The 17,650-nt window shown below is 43.1% G+C and overlaps 2 protein-coding genes across 4 annotated transcripts in view; both read left to right on the top strand.

Moving 5' to 3' along the window:
* The window catches only part of SEPTIN11 (septin 11), a 445,529-nt gene that overhangs the window by 173,704 nt on the left and 254,175 nt on the right, over positions 1–17,650 (top strand). The window lies entirely within an intron of this gene.
* Positions 1–17,650, top strand: part of SHROOM3 (shroom family member 3) — a 172,706-nt gene that overhangs the window by 118,242 nt on the left and 36,814 nt on the right. For all 3 annotated transcript variants that reach the window (XM_065914199.1, XM_065914200.1, XM_065914201.1), the window contains one exon: positions 14,535–14,666. In XM_065914199.1, the coding sequence (XP_065770271.1) occupies positions 14,608–14,666 (59 nt within the window). In that variant the 5' untranslated portion in view covers positions 14,535–14,607. The remainder of the gene's footprint in view (positions 1–14,534; positions 14,667–17,650) is intronic.

Raw genomic sequence — 17,650 nt, 5'->3', positions numbered from 1 at the left:
TTTTACTGATGTAGGACTGAACTTGAAAATTGGTCTGGTTCTCATCCAGTTTATTCAGATCTCAAATCCTGCCTGTTTTGCTTCTTACTTTTTATTTTGAAATAATTTTAGACTCTCAGAAAAGCTGTGAAACTAGTACAGAGGTTTTCTATCCATCCATTACCCAGCTTTCTGTAATGTTAATATCTTTTAAAACCACAGTGTAAATATCAAAACTAAGGACTTAGTGTTGGTGTAGTACTTCTAACTACAGACTATAACCCTTGATAGACTTTAGTCAGATACCACCCCTCTACCGGTACCCCCAATATCCTTTTTCCATTCCAGGATCCTGCACTGTGTTTAATTGTCATGCTCCCTTTCTTCTCTAGTCCATCATACTTCCTCAGTCTTTCCTCATCTTTTATGACCGTGACACTTTTTGAAGAGTATGGGCCAGTTATTTTGTCCAATATTTCGGTTTGTCTGGTATCATCTCATGGTTGGATAGAGGTTAAGCATTTTTGGCAAGAATACCACAGAAACGATGTGTCCTTTTTAGTGGGTCATTTCCAGTGTTATGTGGTATCAATATGTGTTATTACTGGTGATGTTAATCTTGATTACCTGGTTAAAGGTGAGGTCTCCAGGTTTCTTCACTGTAAAGTTATTGTTAGTCTCCTTGCAATTGACACACATCTTGGGTAGGGGAGAGGTAGTTTTGAGGCTCTGCAAAACATCATTTCTCCTCAGACTGTCTCCCACTGATTTTTAGCATCTGTAGATGGATATTGCCTGTGACAATTATTACTGTAATGTTCTAAAGATGAGTCTGTTTCCCTCATTTCTTCTGCATTTATTAATTAGATGTCTTCTGTAAGAAAGAGCTCTCTCTTTCCTCTGTTTATTTATTCAACTATCTGTATAAGTAAGAACTCCTTCATATTACTTTATTCTGTGGGTTATTTATTTTATTGGTCAAATTGTTCCAGCTTCGGCCATTAAGAGTTCTTTCAAGTTGGCTGTGGTCTGTTGTTCAGTCACTCCGTTGTGTCTGACTCTTTGTGACCCCGGGGACTGCAGCACGCCGGGCTTCCCTGTCCTTCACTATCTCCCAGAGTTTGCTCAAATTCATGTCCATTGAGTCAGTGATGCTATCTAACCATCTCACCCTCTGCCACCCGCTTCTCTTCCTGCCCTCAATCTTTCCCAGCATCAGGGCCTTTTCCAGTGAGTTGGCTCTTCACATCAAGTGGCCAGAGTATTGGAGCTTCAGCTTCAGCATCAGTCCTTCCAATGAATATTCAGGGTTGATTCCTTTTAGGATGGACTGGTTTGATCTCCTTGCTAAGTCCTGTTTTGAAACAGGGGAAGGGTGAAATGCTGATGTCTTTAGAGAGAGCAGAAATGATGTGTTTATTATCTTAGGAGTCTACAGGTTTTGAGGTGGAAGGTTAGTAGTGGGCAGTGAGCAAGTCTAATTCATGACAGGCCGTGGAAGCCTACACCAATTTGGAAATTGAAGAGGGCTGGGATCATGTCATGAGCCAGTTCCAAGTTCAGGGGGTCATGGATATATATAGCTCCTTTTTCATGGAGAAAATAGAAAGGATTTTCTTGCTTATTTATAAGAAAAAGAACAAAAAGAAAAACTCCCTCCTCCCAGGTATGTATAGGGACCCGCTAAATCATCAAGTTAAAAAAGAGGTGAAGCTCTTAGTGGTCCAGGGCTTAATATTCTCACAGATCCAGTCCTATTCTTTTCCTGGTTGGATCCTGAATTCTCTTGTCCAACCTGTCAATAGGAATCCTATGATCTAACTTATCTTGGCAGAACTTCTACCTAAATTCTATCAAGCCTCAGGCTAGAGTTAGTCCAGTGAGTTAGTTCAAAAGACAAAATGTTCCAGCTTAAAACTCAAGATTTTCCAAGCCAGTGCTTTCTCCATAAACGTCTTGTCCCCTCCTCACCCTCCACCACCAGTCACCATCATCATTGTAATGACCGTCTCATCTAATTAGTAAGCGCTTACCAGACATGGTGATATGTGCTCTGTTGAGATGAATGGGCCATAGAAACTCAGGCTTTGACTCTCTATTCCGTCTCATTTGGGCAGCAAGTTTAGCTCAGCTGGTAGTTTACACTTCCATTGGCAGTGAGTTCTGTCCCCAACAGGGTGTCTCAGGAAACCTCAGTGGATGTTTGGTATAGGACCTCCTTCAGTAGTCTCCCAAACTGTGGGAAGCTTAAAGCCATTAACACGCATTTGTGCAGACAGTGGCATTTTTGGATGTGGAGGAGGGCTCGGGTTCAGCAAAGAAGATCAATTAAAAAGGAAACTTCTGAGTACAGTGTGATGCATTTTATCAGCAAATGGTTTTCCTTCCTCCTCTCCTCCTCCTGCCCACAGGATAGAATTCTGGCATTCCTGACCTGTGTGCTGCTGTCTGAGATGCTGGTTCTTCTCAGAAGTTACTAAGGGTCAGTTTCTCTTCTTCCCTCTTAGAGAGCAGGAATTGAGTTTTAATTGGCAATTTACAGAGGTGGCTGGAAATGAGTCCCTCCCACTTGCATGAAGCTTAGTGAGTTCTAGGTGGTTCAGGCTGTCTGATGGGAGATGCTGGTATCATTGAGGAGCCTTGGCAGCCCCAGAAGAAGCAGAAAGAGCAGTAGCAGAGTGCAATGGCTTTTTATCCCACTCCTGAGTATGATGTCCAGTTGGCCAGAGGGTTGTTATCTAGGATGTTTCTCTTTGCCACAAGGTAAGCCCACGGTTATGTTAGAGTGAGATTTAGAATCTTGCATTGCAGGATTCTCAGCTGACAAGCCTTTCACGGGTGTCTATTTGATGTTGCTATATTGTATTAAGTTTAAGCCCATTTCTCTAAATTGTCGTGTAAGTTCTCATTACTTGAGCACCTCTGATTATTCTGTGTACTATCAATAGTCCTGTGTGGGAATTTTCAGTCATTCTCTCTCCGACATGTACAGTCAACTGTATTTCTTATGGTGTATGCATTTAGAGTGACTTTTATCTTTTTCAAGTTAGCAATTGCTTTGTGTTGTGTAACTTCGTGGTTTTGCTTCCCCATTTCCCCAGGGAATTTCAGAGTAGTAATTTCTGTTTCTCACAAGGAATGGCTACTTATCTATGTACTTGTAACAAGTTCTCTATTCTCTTTGCCAACATTTGTATAAAGAAAAGGAACCTGCAACTGTAGTCTCAGTTTTAAAGGAAAGGTGTAGTCTTCTCTGAGTTTGCATGAAAGAAGTGTTTATTGAGATTGCTGAGTGTACCTTATTGACGTCCATCACAATGGAAGGCTTAAATATTTGACTATCTTTTCCTTTACTCACAATAATTCAAATTCAGCTTGTGTCCTTATACAATCTTTGATTTGAAAATTTTATTCAGAGCTGTGCCAGGGCTTGCCTCAGGGATGCCTCTACTTAAAATATGATATGGCAAAGAACAGGTGGCTGCACCAGTTGTGGTCTTGTGGTGGATCTCAGTGTGACTTGAATATTTATTTATTTTTATCATTGTACCATGTAAAAGGTAAAAAGGAAAATGAACTGCTTAGATTATAAAGCACGTATATCGAGAGAAGGATCCAGGGCTGGTTTTTCTAGTTTTATTTGGCATTCTTTCACTTAAAGGTGAATAAGAGAGAGCATTCTTCCAAGTTTTATTATTTTCTCCCCAGAGTGTCAGGTTATGTGTGAATGGTGGTAGCAATTAAATTCCTCCTTGCTGTAAAATTTATCATGGAAATGTTAGCAAGTAGGAACTGAGGGGCTGGAGCAAGTGTTCATAAAGTTTTCAGCCTCTTTGCCTTAAAACTTTCATTATTCTTTTCATTCTAGTTTCAATAATATTTGAAAATTTTAATGAACATTCTTTTCTGGTATGATTTTTAAAATATAGATCCTTCTTTTGATCATTGATTAAGGTTCTTATCTAAAATTAATGCTTTCTACCCTTTTGTTTGTTTTATTGTTGCCTTTAATTCCTCATTTGTGTCCTCTTCCTCTAAAGAAAGAGAAACTGGCATAGAGAAGAGAAAAACAATACAATGCATAATACTTACTCCAAAAGAGAATCATGTCTTTAGTGTTGGAGATTTGCAGAGCATTTATTTCTTTTATTTTTTTAATTGAATGGTGTTTAGAAAAAATCACTACCAAAAGATAAGGCTTCTACCTCACACCAAAAACCCTTTCTTTCCTTGTTTTGGCAAATGAAATTTAATTCATACTTTAGCACTGTATAAAAATTAACTAGCTTGCTTTTGAAATATCTTGGTTGGTATTTGATGTAAAGGTTACCCTTTCTACATACTCTGGCACAAAGAAGTAATAGGGAAGAAAAAATTTAACTTGTAGTGTCTGATATCTGAAGAAATCAGTAAAAACCAGTCCCTCCTTCCTTCCTCCAGCAAAAAAATGTCTAATTCCAAATTGAGAGTTGAGAAGAAGGAACTGTTGTTAATTAGAGCTTATGCTTATCTATTTACTCTATGCTCTTATATTGTAGTTGAATTTGAAAGTCAAAGAAAAACAAAGACGAATGCTATTACAGAACAAAGATCCTGTTGGTGTCAACCTCTGCCATCACTTATAGGCAGACTGTGAAGTGTGGGAAGGAGAGTTGACTGTTCTGATTTCTCTGTAGATGTCAGAGTTGAGGGGAGGAAAAAAGAAAGAGGGCATAGTGAGAAAAGACATTTCAGCATTATCACCCATTGGTGACTAAGTGAAAAACACCCACCCACCCCTGTGGCTAGTCCCTCTTTTTTATGGTAATAGTTTTGTGTGGTCATCAATAAAATTTAAGCTTAAAAATGTTTCAAAATGAAGGGTGAGGAGGAAATAAACTAGTAGTGAAAGGATGTTGGAACAGGTGTGGAAGAATGGGGTAAAGCTTCTTACAAGAAAAGATTTGGCTTTTACTTTTTATGCCAATTTTAGATGTTAGACTTCACTCTTACTTGTGATTCAGTTGCCAAAGCCAAAAGTCCCCAGGGCATATTATCAGGATGTGACATTTAAAAAGAACTTCTCTTTCCAGAAAGGACTGTGTGTTGCTATGGGGTTATATTACCTAACGCATACCTTTCTACCCACTGAGCCACTTTTTAAAGACACAAAGGTTAGGCAATTATGAAAGCCTTGGAAATGTTTGCTTGTTAGATTTTTCTGTGAATCCAAAAAATCTGAGGAGCCCAGTAGTCACAGAAACTAGAGGTGAGGGATGCTGAAAAGGGCTAAAGGATATCTCAAAAGCAATGCCTTTGCCAAAGAACAGTTACCACCTTTTTCTTCTTCTTCTTTTTTTTTTTTTTTTTTTTTAACATTTTGGAAGATGATGGGTTTTGTGTTTGAGGTACATCATTTTCCCATAAACTGGAAATGCCTGAAAAGGCATTTTTGTTCAAATACAAATAATCTATTCTTCTATACTAAAGAAGATATAATCTCCTCTAAGAATCACTTGCACAGTGACATTTAATTATTCATGTTGTTTGTCTTCATGTTGTTTTCTGCTTTAAAGCAGAAAAGGGGCAATTTAGCAATAACTACCCGATTGCAGTGGCTCAGTGGTAAAGACTCCACGTGCCAATGCAGGAGCTGCAGGAGACACAGGTTCAATCCCTGGGGCCGAAAGATCCACTGACGTAGGAAATGTCAGCCCACCCCAGTATTCTTGCCTGGAGAATCCCATGGGCAGAGGGGTCTGGTGGGCTACAGCCTATAGGGTCACAAAGAGTCAGCATGACTGAGCAACGAAAAAGCCGCAGCAGCAGAACACCACATAACTTCCCTATTGTGAAGGGAGTGAAAGAGATCTGTTTCTATTTGTTTGTATTTGCATAACAAATCACAGGAAAAGACAGATAAGAAATTAACCATAGAGATTAGCTGGAGAGAGGAGAGAAATGGGTGGAGAGGGCTTGGAGGAAGAGTAAGCCTTCACAGGTATCCTACATCATAGAGTACAAAGGTTAGGTGAGAAAATATGACAAATACCCAGAATGATACTTGGCACTCAGTAGGCACTGAAGTATTTTTTGAGTGGATGAGTAATACTCTGATGCTGTTTAATATTTTTTCTCCCATTCAAGGCTCCGCCTCCAATAGGATTATAAACTCCTTGAGGCCATCTGTGACCTCCCTGAGGTACAGTTGTCCTACATCAAGCTGGTGGTGGTGTTCAGTTGCTCAGTCATGTCCAACTCTTTGCGACCCCAAAGAAGGGTCTGCAGCACGCCAGGCTTCCCTGTCCTTCATTGTCTCCCAGAGTTTGCTCAAATTCATGTCCACTGAGTTGGCGATGCCATCCAACCATCTCATCTTCTGTCGCCCTCTTCGCCTGTCCTCAATCTCTCCCAGCATCAGGGTTATTTTCCAGTGAGTCAGCTCTTCACATCAGGTGGCCAAAGTTTTGGAGCTTCAGCATCAGTCCTTGCAATGAATATTCAGGGTTCCTTTCCTTTAGGATTGACTGGTTTGGTCTCCTCGCAGTCCAAGGGACTCTCAAGAGTCTTCCCTAGCACCACAGTTTGAAAGCATCATTCTTTGGCACTCAGCCTTCTTTATGGTCCAGTTCTTACATCCGTACATGACTACTGGAAAAACCATAGCTTTGACTAGACAGACCTTTGTCAGCAAAGTGATGTCTCTGCTTTTGAATACACTGTCTAGGTTGGTCATAACTTTTCTCCCAAGGAACAATCGTCTTTTAATCTCATGGCTGTAGTCGCATCTGCAGTGATTTTGGAGCCCAAGAAAATAAAATATGCCACTGTATCCATTGTTTCCCCATCTATTTGCCATGAAGTGATGGGACCAGATTCCATGATCTTAGTTTTTTGAATGTTAAGTTTCAAGCCACCTTTTTCACTCTCCTCTTTCACCTAGATCAGGAGACTCTTTAGTTCCTCTTTACTTTCTGCCATCTGTGTATCTGAGGTTATTGATATTTCTCCCAGCGATCTTGATTCCAGCTTGTGCTTCATCCAGGCTGGCATTTTGCCTGATGTACTCTACATATAAGTTAAATAAGCAGAAGTAGGGTGACAGTATACAGCCTTGATGTACTCCTTTCCCAGTTTGGAACCAGTCTATTGTTTTATGTCTGGTTCTAACTATTGCTTCTTGACCAGCATACAGGTTTCTCTGGAGGCAGGTTAGGTGGTCTGGTATTCCCATCTCTTTAACAATTTTTGAGTTTGTTGTGATCCACACAGTCAAAGACTTTAGTACAGTCAGTGAAGCAGAAGTAGATGTTTTTTCTGGAATTCTCTTTGCTTTTTCTATGGTTCAGTGGATGTTGGCAATTTGATCTTTGGTTCTTCTGCTTTTTCTAAATCCAGCTTGTACATCTGGAAGTTCTCGGTTCACATACTGTTGAAGCCTGACTTGAAGGATTTTGAGCATTACCTCGCTAGCATATGAAATGAGGGAAACTGTGCAGTAGTTAGAACATTCTTTGGCATTGCCCTTCTTCAGGATTTTAATGAAAACTGACCTTTTCCAGTCCTGTGGCCACTGCTGAGTTTTTTAAATTTGCTGGCATATAGAGTGCAGCACTTTAACAGCATCATCTTTTAGGATTTGAATAGCTCAGCTGGAATTCCATAATCTCAACTAGCTTTGTTCATAGTAATGCTTCCTAAGGCCCACTTGACTTCACACTCCAGAATGACCACACCATCATCGTAATCTGGGTCATTAAACCCTTTTTTTGAGTAGTTCTTCTATGTATCCTTGCCACCTCTTCTTAATCTCTTCTGCTTCTGTTACATCATTGCTGTTTCTGTCCTTTATTGTGCCCATCTTTGCATGAAATGTTCTGTTGGTATCTCTTATTTTCTTGAAGAGATCTCTAGTCTTTCCCATTCTGTTGTTTTCTTCTATTTCTTTGCATTGTTCACTTAAGAAGGCTTTCTTATCTCTCCTTGCTGTTCTTTGGAATTCTGCATTCAGTTGGGTATTTCTTTCCTTTTCTCCTTTGCCTTTCACTTCTTCTTTTCTCAGCTATTGTAAGCCCTCCTCAGACAACCTCTTTGCCTTCTTGCATTTCTTTTTCTTTGGGATAGTTTTGGTCACTGCCTCCTGTATAGTGTTACAAATCTCCATCCATAGTTCTTCAGGCACTCTATCAGATCTAATCCTTTGAATCTGTTTGTCACTTCCACTGTATAATCGTAAGGGATTTGATTTAGGTCATACCTGAATGGCCTAGTGGTTTCCCTACTTTCTTCAATTTAAGTCTGAATTAAATTGAACGAAAACCACAATCACAGCAAGGTAGAAGGCACATGGTAGGAGATGAGTGAATACCGCTCAAAAGACATGAACTAATTTATTGTAAATTTCTCCAGAACATGCTTTGCATTCAAATCTCTCTGTGTGTTAGGACAAAATCATCTAAGAAGGACATAATGTCACTTGCCTGGTTCCAGTTTCATCAGCCTACCCATCCCACGCAATGAAGCTTCCTTGTTTGTGGTTAGGAATGCAACACAAGGGCTTTGTTTGAATTACACCCACACACAAAACAGTTTGCTCAATTTTAAAATTAAATGGTCCTCTGACTCTTATTGATATGCTCATGACGTAATGTGCTTTAGGAAAATATTTCCTTATCTTCTTTAAGATCAAAGTGATCCTAAAAGGTAAAGCATGCTGTGCTCTTTAGGAATGCTTATTAAATTACTTGCATCATTGAAAAGGTCAATAAACAGCTGTTTGACTTTTTTGGTTATCTCCAGGTACAGCGAATTTTATTTTAAGAAATGAGTTTTTAATACTTGGCTTTTTAATAGGCTACACATGTACATGGTATACAATTCAAAAGTTACAAAAGGAAATACCTGAAAAATAAATGTCTCTCCCCAGAAGCAGTCATTGATTGGTTCTAGTTTCTCAAGAATTCGTCCAGAAATATTCTTTACATTAATAAACAGAAGTATGCTTCCCGCATGTTCAGCAGCATACTGTATGCATAGTTTTGTGTCTTAATTTTGTCCTTTTACCATACATTTTGGAGATAATTTCCAAGTCAACATGTATAGAACTGCTCACTTCTTTTCATGGCTACATGCATATTCCATTGTTTGGAGGTACCACACTGACCTAACTGGTCTGCTGTTGATGAGCATTTAGGTTGTGTTTCAGTCTTTTGATGAATGTGTTAATTAAAAATCATCTTGCTGAATGTTACCAAATTGCTCTTTATTCAGACTCTGAATGTTGGTGGGCTGTATTTGGTCATCTTTTTCATTGTTCTCTTTCCTCATGTCATCTCTAAATTGCATATTTTGGAAGACTACTGTAAAACAAAGATCTCTCTCTGAAACCTCCAAACATGTGTTCTGCATCCAAATGAAAGGGCTGTGTTTTTCAGGACTTATTGATTTGTTTGTTTCACAAGCATCCTGTTCTTAATGTGTTACAACTGTGATGAAATCTATGCACCCTCCCCCCACACACTTCCACCCCTGAAAGGGAAGGTCGCTCAGTCCTGTCCCAACTCTTTGTGACCTCAGGGACTATACAGTCCATGGCGTTCTCCAGGCAAGAATACTAGAATGGGTAGCCTTCCCCTTCTCCAGGGGATCTTCACTACCCAGGGATTGAATCCAGGTCTCTTGCACTGCAGGTGGGTTCTTTACCAGCTGAGCCTCAAGGGAAACTCCCACCCCTAATCCAAGGCAAACAGTCAACCTCTGCAGTCTACTCTGGAGAAGCACCTTCCCAAGTTGAGTGTCCTGTCTTGGCATTGCAGGTCTTGGGCACTTTATCTTTGCTGTAAGAATTATTTCTTTATAGTTTATTCTTTATAAGAGAAATACTTCATTTCGTCCCCCCACCAGAATGTAAGCTTAAGAGCAGAGAACATATCTTAGTTATTCAATCTTTTCAATGTAGTTAGTTTCAACACTTCAGTCCTCACCTGTCATGCCTCTTGATCCCCACCCACCACATCGAGCCTCTCACTGGTCCCTCTAGAGGACAATAGGTGTAACGTTAAGTCCTTTCAGCTGTCCTCCCACCCTCTTTCATATGAGCACCTCCACCTTACCTCCTCCTTTCTCGTCCCAGTGGATCTGCCTTCTCTTCCACATGAAGTCATGCCTTTCATGTGCTCTGGAATGCTGTCCTTTCCTATTTCCTCATGAGTCTTAAGGAGTGGCAGCCTCACTTCAGCTGCACATGCATCCATTCCCTGTCTCATATAGACTTGCTCCTACTTCTCATCATTTAAAATAAAACAGCAAGAACAAATCCTTTTCACTCCCCAGCCCCCTCTAGCCTTCTAAGCTGTTCTCTTCAGTGGCATCTGACCCTTTGTAACTCATGGACTGTAGCCTGCCAGGGTCCTCTATCCATGGGATTCTCCAGGCAAGAATCCTGGAGTAAGTAGCCATTCCCTTCTCCGGGGGATCTTCCCGACCATGGATCGAACCCATGTCTCTTGCAATGACCCTGAGCCACTAAGGAAGCCCCAGCCTTCTAGCTACCACTCTCTTTATCTCCTTTAGAGCCAAGTTCTTGAAAGAATTATCTCCCCTTGCTATCTCCATTTTCTCTCTCACTCACCTGTTCAGTTCAGTTCAGTCACTCAGTCATGTCTGACTCTGCGACCCCATGAATTGCAGCACGCCAGGCCTCCCTGTCCACCACCAACTCCCGGAGTTTACTCAAACTCATGTCCATCAAGTTGGTGATGCCATCCAGCCATCTCATCCTCTGTCAGCCCCTTCTCCTGCCCCCAGTCCCTCCCAGCATCAGGGTCTTTTCCAATGAGTCAGCTCTTCGCATGAGGTGGCCACAGTATTGGAGTTTCAGCTTCAGCATTAGTCCTTCCAGTGAACACCCAGGACTGATCTCCTTTAGGATGGACTGGTTGAATCTCCTTGCAGTCCAAGGGACTCTCAAGAGTCTTCTCCAACACCATGGTTCAAAAGCACCAATTCTTCAGCACTCAGCTTTCTTCACAGTCCAACTCTCACATCCATACGTGACCACTGGAAAAACCATACCCTTGACTAGACAGACCTTTGTTGGCAAAGTAAATGTCTCTGCTTTTTAATATGCTATCTAGGTTGGTCATAACTTTCCTTCCAAGGAGTAAGCGTCTTGTAATTTCATGGCTGCAATCACCATCTGCACTGATTTTGGAGCCCCAAAAAATAAAGTCAGCCACTGTTTCCACTGTCTCCCCATCTATTTCCCATGAGGTGATGGAATCAGATGCCATGATCTTAGTTTTCTGAATGTTGAGCTTTAAGCCAACTTTTTCACTCTCCTCTTTCACTTTCATCAAGAGGCTCTTTAGTTCCTCTTCACTTTCTGCCATAAGGGTGGGTGGTGTCATCTGCATATCTGAGGTTATTGATATTTCTCCCAGCAATCTTGATTCCAGCTTGTGCTTCTTCCAGCCCAGCGTTTCTCATGATGTACTCTGCACATAAGTTAAATAAGCAGGGTGACAATATACAGGCTTGATGAACTCCTTTTCCTATTTGGAACCAGTCTGTTGTTCCATGTCCAGTTCTCAATGTTGCTTCCTGACCTGCATACAGGTTTCTCAAGAGGCAGGTCAGGTGGTCTGGTATCCCCATCTCTTTCAGAATTTTCCACAGTTTATTGTGATCCACACAGTCAAAGGCTTTGGCATAATCAATAGAGCAGAAATATATGTTTTTCTGGAACTCCCTTGCTTTTTTGATGATCCAACGGATGTTGGCAATTTGATCTGTGGTTCCTCTGCCTTTTCTGAAACCACCTTGAACATCTGGAAGTTCACGGGGCTTCCCTGGTGGCTCAGAGCATAAAGCATCTGCCTGCAATGCAGGAGACCCGGGTTTGATCTTTGGGTCAGGAAGATCTGCAGAAGGAAATGGTAGCTCACTCCAGTACTCTTCCCTGGAAAATCCCGTGGATGAAGAAGCCTGATAGGCTACAGTTCATGGTGTCGCAAAGAGTTGGACACGACTGAGCAACTTCACTTTCACTCACCTCTTACCTGATCCTGATCAGGCCTCTTCCCTGTCATTCCATCGCAGAGACTTATCAGCCATCAAATCAAGTGCATGTGCAGGTGCGGCATCAGACTAACCTCTCTGTAGCAGCTGGAATGGTTGGCAGTTCCTTGTCCTTGTTTTCTCCCTACCCTCTCCCTGGAGGATTCTGTGAAACTCCCATGCCCTCCTGGTTTTCCTCCTGCTCCTCTGGAAGCCTTTTGATAGCCCCCTCCAGCCCCCTTCCACTCCAAAATTGGGGCAGTTCTCGGAGGCCTGTCTTTAAAGGACTTCCTTTCAGTCTCCTAGGCGCTCTGCCCAAGCACCTTATCTTTTCTCAAAGGCCATGTGTTTCGTGACTCCTCAATTTCTACCTTTAGCCCAGACACCAGTCCTGTAGCTGCCACTGCCTCGTGTCCCCCACTGCAGCCCCACTGTGTCTCCCTCCTTCCTCACTCTGCTCCCACCCCTCACCGCACAGTTCTTTACATAGGTGAGTAATATTACCATTCTAGATCAGGCTGCAAACATAAAGGCCATCCTTCCTCCTGGACTACTCTCTTCTGTGCCAGCCACATCCAAGTACTCACTAGGCTGGGCGTTAGATCTGTTGTCTGTTTAAGTTCACCGCTCCCGCCTTAGTGCTGGGTCTTTGTTCTTACCTTGGCCAGTCCAGCAGCCTCCAGTCTTTTCTCTCTCTCAGATTTGTTTTCGTTATTGGCAGTATCATCCTGAAACTCAAATTTGAACATGGCCCTCTTTGGCCCAGGTTCTTCAGTGGCCTCCAATTCCATAGGATACTGTCTGTTGCCTTCAGTGAGGCTGGTTAAGATCTGGATCCTCCTACATCTTCATCTGCTGCCTTCCCCTCACTCATCATCTCGTCTCCACTTACGTAAGCTGTTTATACCACGTTCTTCTGTATTTTCATGCATCTATGCTGTTTCTTCTACCTGGATGTGCTTCCCTTCCGTTTCCCATCCCCTTCCATCTGGAGAAATCTTTCATGACTTAGTTAAATGTGAAACCCCCAGTGACTCCCTCTTTGGAGTTTACCGAGCACCTTACACACATCTCTACTATGGACCCCATCTCGGTGTTTTACAGTGGTCTGCTTGGCCCTCTCTTCTACCACTGTGAACTATTTGGGTCTAATGATACTTTGTATCCCAAGTGCCAGCATAATGGCTGCCATGTAGAAAGTGTCTATGGATGCCCCTTGAATAAAAGCGAAGGAAATTGAAAAGACGTCTGGACAGCTTACATTGAAAACAGCAGCCCCCAACCTTTTTGGCACCAGGGACCAGTTTTGTGGAAGACAGTTTTTCCCCAAATAACTGGGGCTAGGGGATGGTTTCAGGATGGTTCCAGCATATTACATTTATTGTGTGCTTTATTTCTGTGACTATCCCATTGTGATTTATAGTGAAATAATTACACAGCTCACCATAATGCAGAATCAGGCTGTAATGCAAGCAGTGGGGAGCCGCTGTAAACACGGGTGAAGCTTTGCTTGTTCACACGCCACTCACCACTTGCCATGTGGCCTGGCTCCTAACAGGTCACGAACCAGTAACCAGTCCATGGCTCAGGGGCTTGGGACCCCTGATTTAAGAGAGCCTTACTGTTGTCTTTAAAAGCATAAAGAGAAATTTTTTTTTTCACTTAATCTAGATGAGGCCGCTCCATTGATCTTCATTGTTCTCTGCACAGCCTCCTTTCCTGCTTCAGAATCTGATTCAGAACTTTCAGCAAGGTGTCTGCTCCTTCCTGAAGGAGGTGTACCAGCTGATATTAAGCCTGGGCAGCTCCATGCTACTTCAGGGCACCTCCTCTCTTCTCTCCATTGAGATTTCAGTCTAGAAATTCCTGAAGTCAGTGGTAAACATTATCTCACTTTTTTTGCCAAAAATAAAGTTCAGCTACTCTCTGACTCAGAACTTGTACAATAGTGTAATCCTCCCTACCAAATTCAACCTTCAGCCTTGCAGTCTGAAGAACACCCACTTTTTCCCTTCAGCTTTGTCAGTTCTGTGTGTATTTAGGGCATATTTTGGCTATTGTGAGTAATGCTGCTATGAACATGGGAGTACAGATACCCCTTTAAAATCCTGATTTCTGTTTCTTTGGATAAATACCCAGTCGTGGGATTGCTGGATCCTATCATAGCTCTATTTCAAATTTTTTTAAGGAAACGCCATACCGTTTTCCATAGCGGCTGCACCAGTTTGCACTCTTAACAGTGCACGAGGGTTTATGCAGGAATTAAAGCTTTAAGTTTGCCATATTTGTATGTAACTGAAATCATGTCAAAATGAAAAGGAAAATAAAATAATAAAGCAGAAAACAAAACAATGGTTAGTAAGAGAAATGAACAGTAAGATCTGTTTTCCAGTATTTACCCGACTGTGTTCCATCTCTGAGATACAGCAGTCTCTGCTTCCACGTCCATAAATCTCGCTGGTGCAGAGATCAGCGGAGACTGCTCCTAACGCAGGGGTCCCCATGCTGTGTCTCCCCAGACGCACTGAACCTGCAGGCCGGCCCCACTCTTGGCACTCGACCAAACTTGGGGAGAACCAACCCGATGCCAGCATGATGCAGATATCTCAGGGTGCGATTGGCACGCCTTGGCCCCAGAGCTACCATTCCAGGTAAGTGAGCACAGCTGAGACCTGGGGGCTGGGGGTGGGGGTTGCTTTCAAATGCGCTGTTCCCAGAAAGGATTGTTTTCTTTCACTCACCCCAAGTATTAAGTCTCTCTACCCACTATCCGCATCCTCTTAAAAGCCCTGACGCGCATATGAGTCATCACTTCCTGGGCTAGACTGGCGTGGAGGGAGGCCAGGGTTATTTTGGACACTGACTAGCCATTTGAGATATTTATGGGGTTTATTGATCCTCAGTCAGACATTTCTCAATTACACACTATAGCAGAAAATTTGACGGCTCCTTCCCTTGATGCTTCACATCCTTTCTTTTAGTCAAATGTGTATCTATTTTTTATCTGAATGGTTTTATTCAGTATTTGAACTTCCCACTTGGTTTTCCTCTCTCTGTTAAAGCCAGTTATCCAACTTAGTTCCAGTCAAAGCAGTTAACATACTGAGGACTGCTCACTGTGTTCATCATCTCATGCGGTCCTTCGTATGCACCCTTGAAACAGACACAGTCTTCCTGACTCCATTTGATAGAACAGGACATCGAAGCCGGAGAGATGGGTTTGTCCAGGCTCAAACATCTGCTCAGTACCTGAGTCATGAATCAGATCCAAGCCAGGTTTCACAAAGCCATTGCCTGTAACCTCCTATACTTCCTCTATACTAGCTATACGAGTCATCTTTCCTCTTATCACTCCAACAGTCAAGGTCCAGTCAGGAAAAAGCGGAGCCATCACGAGGGATGCAGGAGAAGGGATTTATTACAGTAATCAGACCAGACACAATTGAAGGGGACTGAGGAGAAGGGAACCAAGCTCGACCCACCCCCCACCCCCCAAGACATATTAAAGAATGAAGTCAGGACACCCTGCATTTACTACAGACTTGGAGCCATGCAAATTGGAGTCCATCTCCTGATGCCAGGGAGGCAGGCCCAGTTGCTTACCACCTTTTGGAAGTACTTGGACATAGGTTATAGTAGGGAGGCAGGAGGGCTTCCCAGGTGGTGTCAGTGGTAAAGAATCCGCCTGCCAATGCAAGACACACAGGACACGCGGATTCAGTTCCTGGGTCGGGAAGATGCCCTGCAGAAGGAAATGGCAACCCACTCCAGTATTCTTGCCTGGGAATTCCATGGACAGGGAGTTCGGCAGGCTGCAGTCCATGGGGTCATAAAGAGTCAGACACAGCTGAGAGGCCAGGTACACAGTGCTGGTCAGTCTCAGGGAGGGGAGGATGTTGCTGGAAGGATCACTTAACAAACAGATGGTGGCCACGCTTTTGGCGAGGCCAAGACTCAGAACCCCCACGACCCACGTCTGCTCAGATCAAGGGCCAAATAAATCCTGGAGCTCGGACTGGTGGACATGGCCTGTTAGGATACTTTTTGGTCACCCTCCTTGTTACAGACACTCCTTTCCCTTGCCCACAGCCCTCCTTGTAACCCTGAAAAAATTTCACCATCTGAGCCGTGCAGGCACAGTGCTTTGGCTCTGTGGGCATGGCCGTGTTACAGGCTTTTAGAAGGTTAGATGTGGGGGCCCAACAGTGTGAAGGGACACCAGATGGTGAGGTACTTGGGCTTATAAATCAGACCTCGGTTTCAATCTCAATTTCATTACCTACTGCATAAGCTTGAGCAAAGCACTTAACCTCTTTGGTCTTGGTTTCTTTGTCTGTAAAATGAAATTAATAATATATATCTCATTGGATCATAGTGAGGATTAAACAAAGTAACATATGTAAGACACTTAGCGTAGTTCCTGGAACATAGTGAGCACTCAGTAATTATGAAAAGTAATTATAATAATTAAGACTGAAAACTTGTCAGAGACACAGTGAAACATAATAATGAACTAGGTTAATGGCATGAACCAGTACACATTTATAAAATGCAGGAGTGTATTAACAGGGTACCCCTCCTAACCACTAACCTTTGTTGATGTTCAGTTGCTAAGTTCTGTCCCACTGTTTGCGACTGCATGTCAGACCGCATATCGGAGTCTGCCAAGCTCCTCTGTCCATGGAATTCTCCAGGCAAGCATTCTGGAGTGAGTAGCCATTCCCTTCTCCAAGGGATCTTCCCAACCCAAGGATCAAACCCAGGTCTCCTGCATTGCAGGCGATTATTTACCACTGAGCCAGCAGGGAAGCCCATTAACCTTAGCAGGCCCTTAAATCTGAAGTCATACTGTGACCTAAATACACGCTGGGCTGAAGGCAGAAATAAGACAACTGCGATTGGCGCCTAGAATCACTGCCCACAGTAACTATGCTGAGCTCCCAGAGGCCCCAGGAGAGTGGCAGTGTTGACATCAGAGGTGCAATATTCTACAGGCTCTGCTTTTCCACCTGCTGTTTCTTCCTCATCCCAACCTCCAGAGGGGTTTAGGCAGGTAGAGCTTGCACTGTACCTGCCACTCTGCCCTCTAACGCAACCTGCGGAGCAGCCTCCCCTGACACAATGACTATCAACACAAAAGATCTGGGTGGGGTACAGGAGGAGAAAGGAAAGCTTGGGTTACCCCAAAATGACACATACATTTGGGTTTTCTTCTCCCCCAGCTCACAGCATCCTGTGGTCTGTTCATTCCATGCCTCGGGTCTGCAGCTCTGAGTTCTGCTTATAGGGGCTGCCCTTTGGCAGGTGTAGGTGGAGAAGCTCTGCTGGTACATTTCTGAGGGGCACAGTGGCATCTAGCGGTCTGGTGGGCAGCGTCCCTGTGCCACCCTTCACGCAGCCTCAGTCCTCAATATGTGGATCTGTTTCTCATTAAGAAGCAGGAAAAGGAGAGGAAGCTCAAGGGATGGGGAGGGGCAGGACTGAGGAGAGAGGGAGAGAGACGTTCAGAGAGACAGAAGATACGTAATTTTCACTGCCTGCAAACTGGCTCAGATCTGGAATTTCACTGAACCTGTGTTCCAGCTGCTTTCTCTCAGATCCTTGTCACTGTCTTTCTGCTGTCCTACAGAAATCT

This window comes from Muntiacus reevesi, chromosome 22 (assembly GCF_963930625.1).
Source record: "Muntiacus reevesi chromosome 22, mMunRee1.1, whole genome shotgun sequence".
Lineage (NCBI taxonomy): Eukaryota > Metazoa > Chordata > Mammalia > Artiodactyla > Cervidae > Muntiacus > Muntiacus reevesi.
This window is presented reverse-complemented; position numbering and strand designations above follow the sequence as displayed.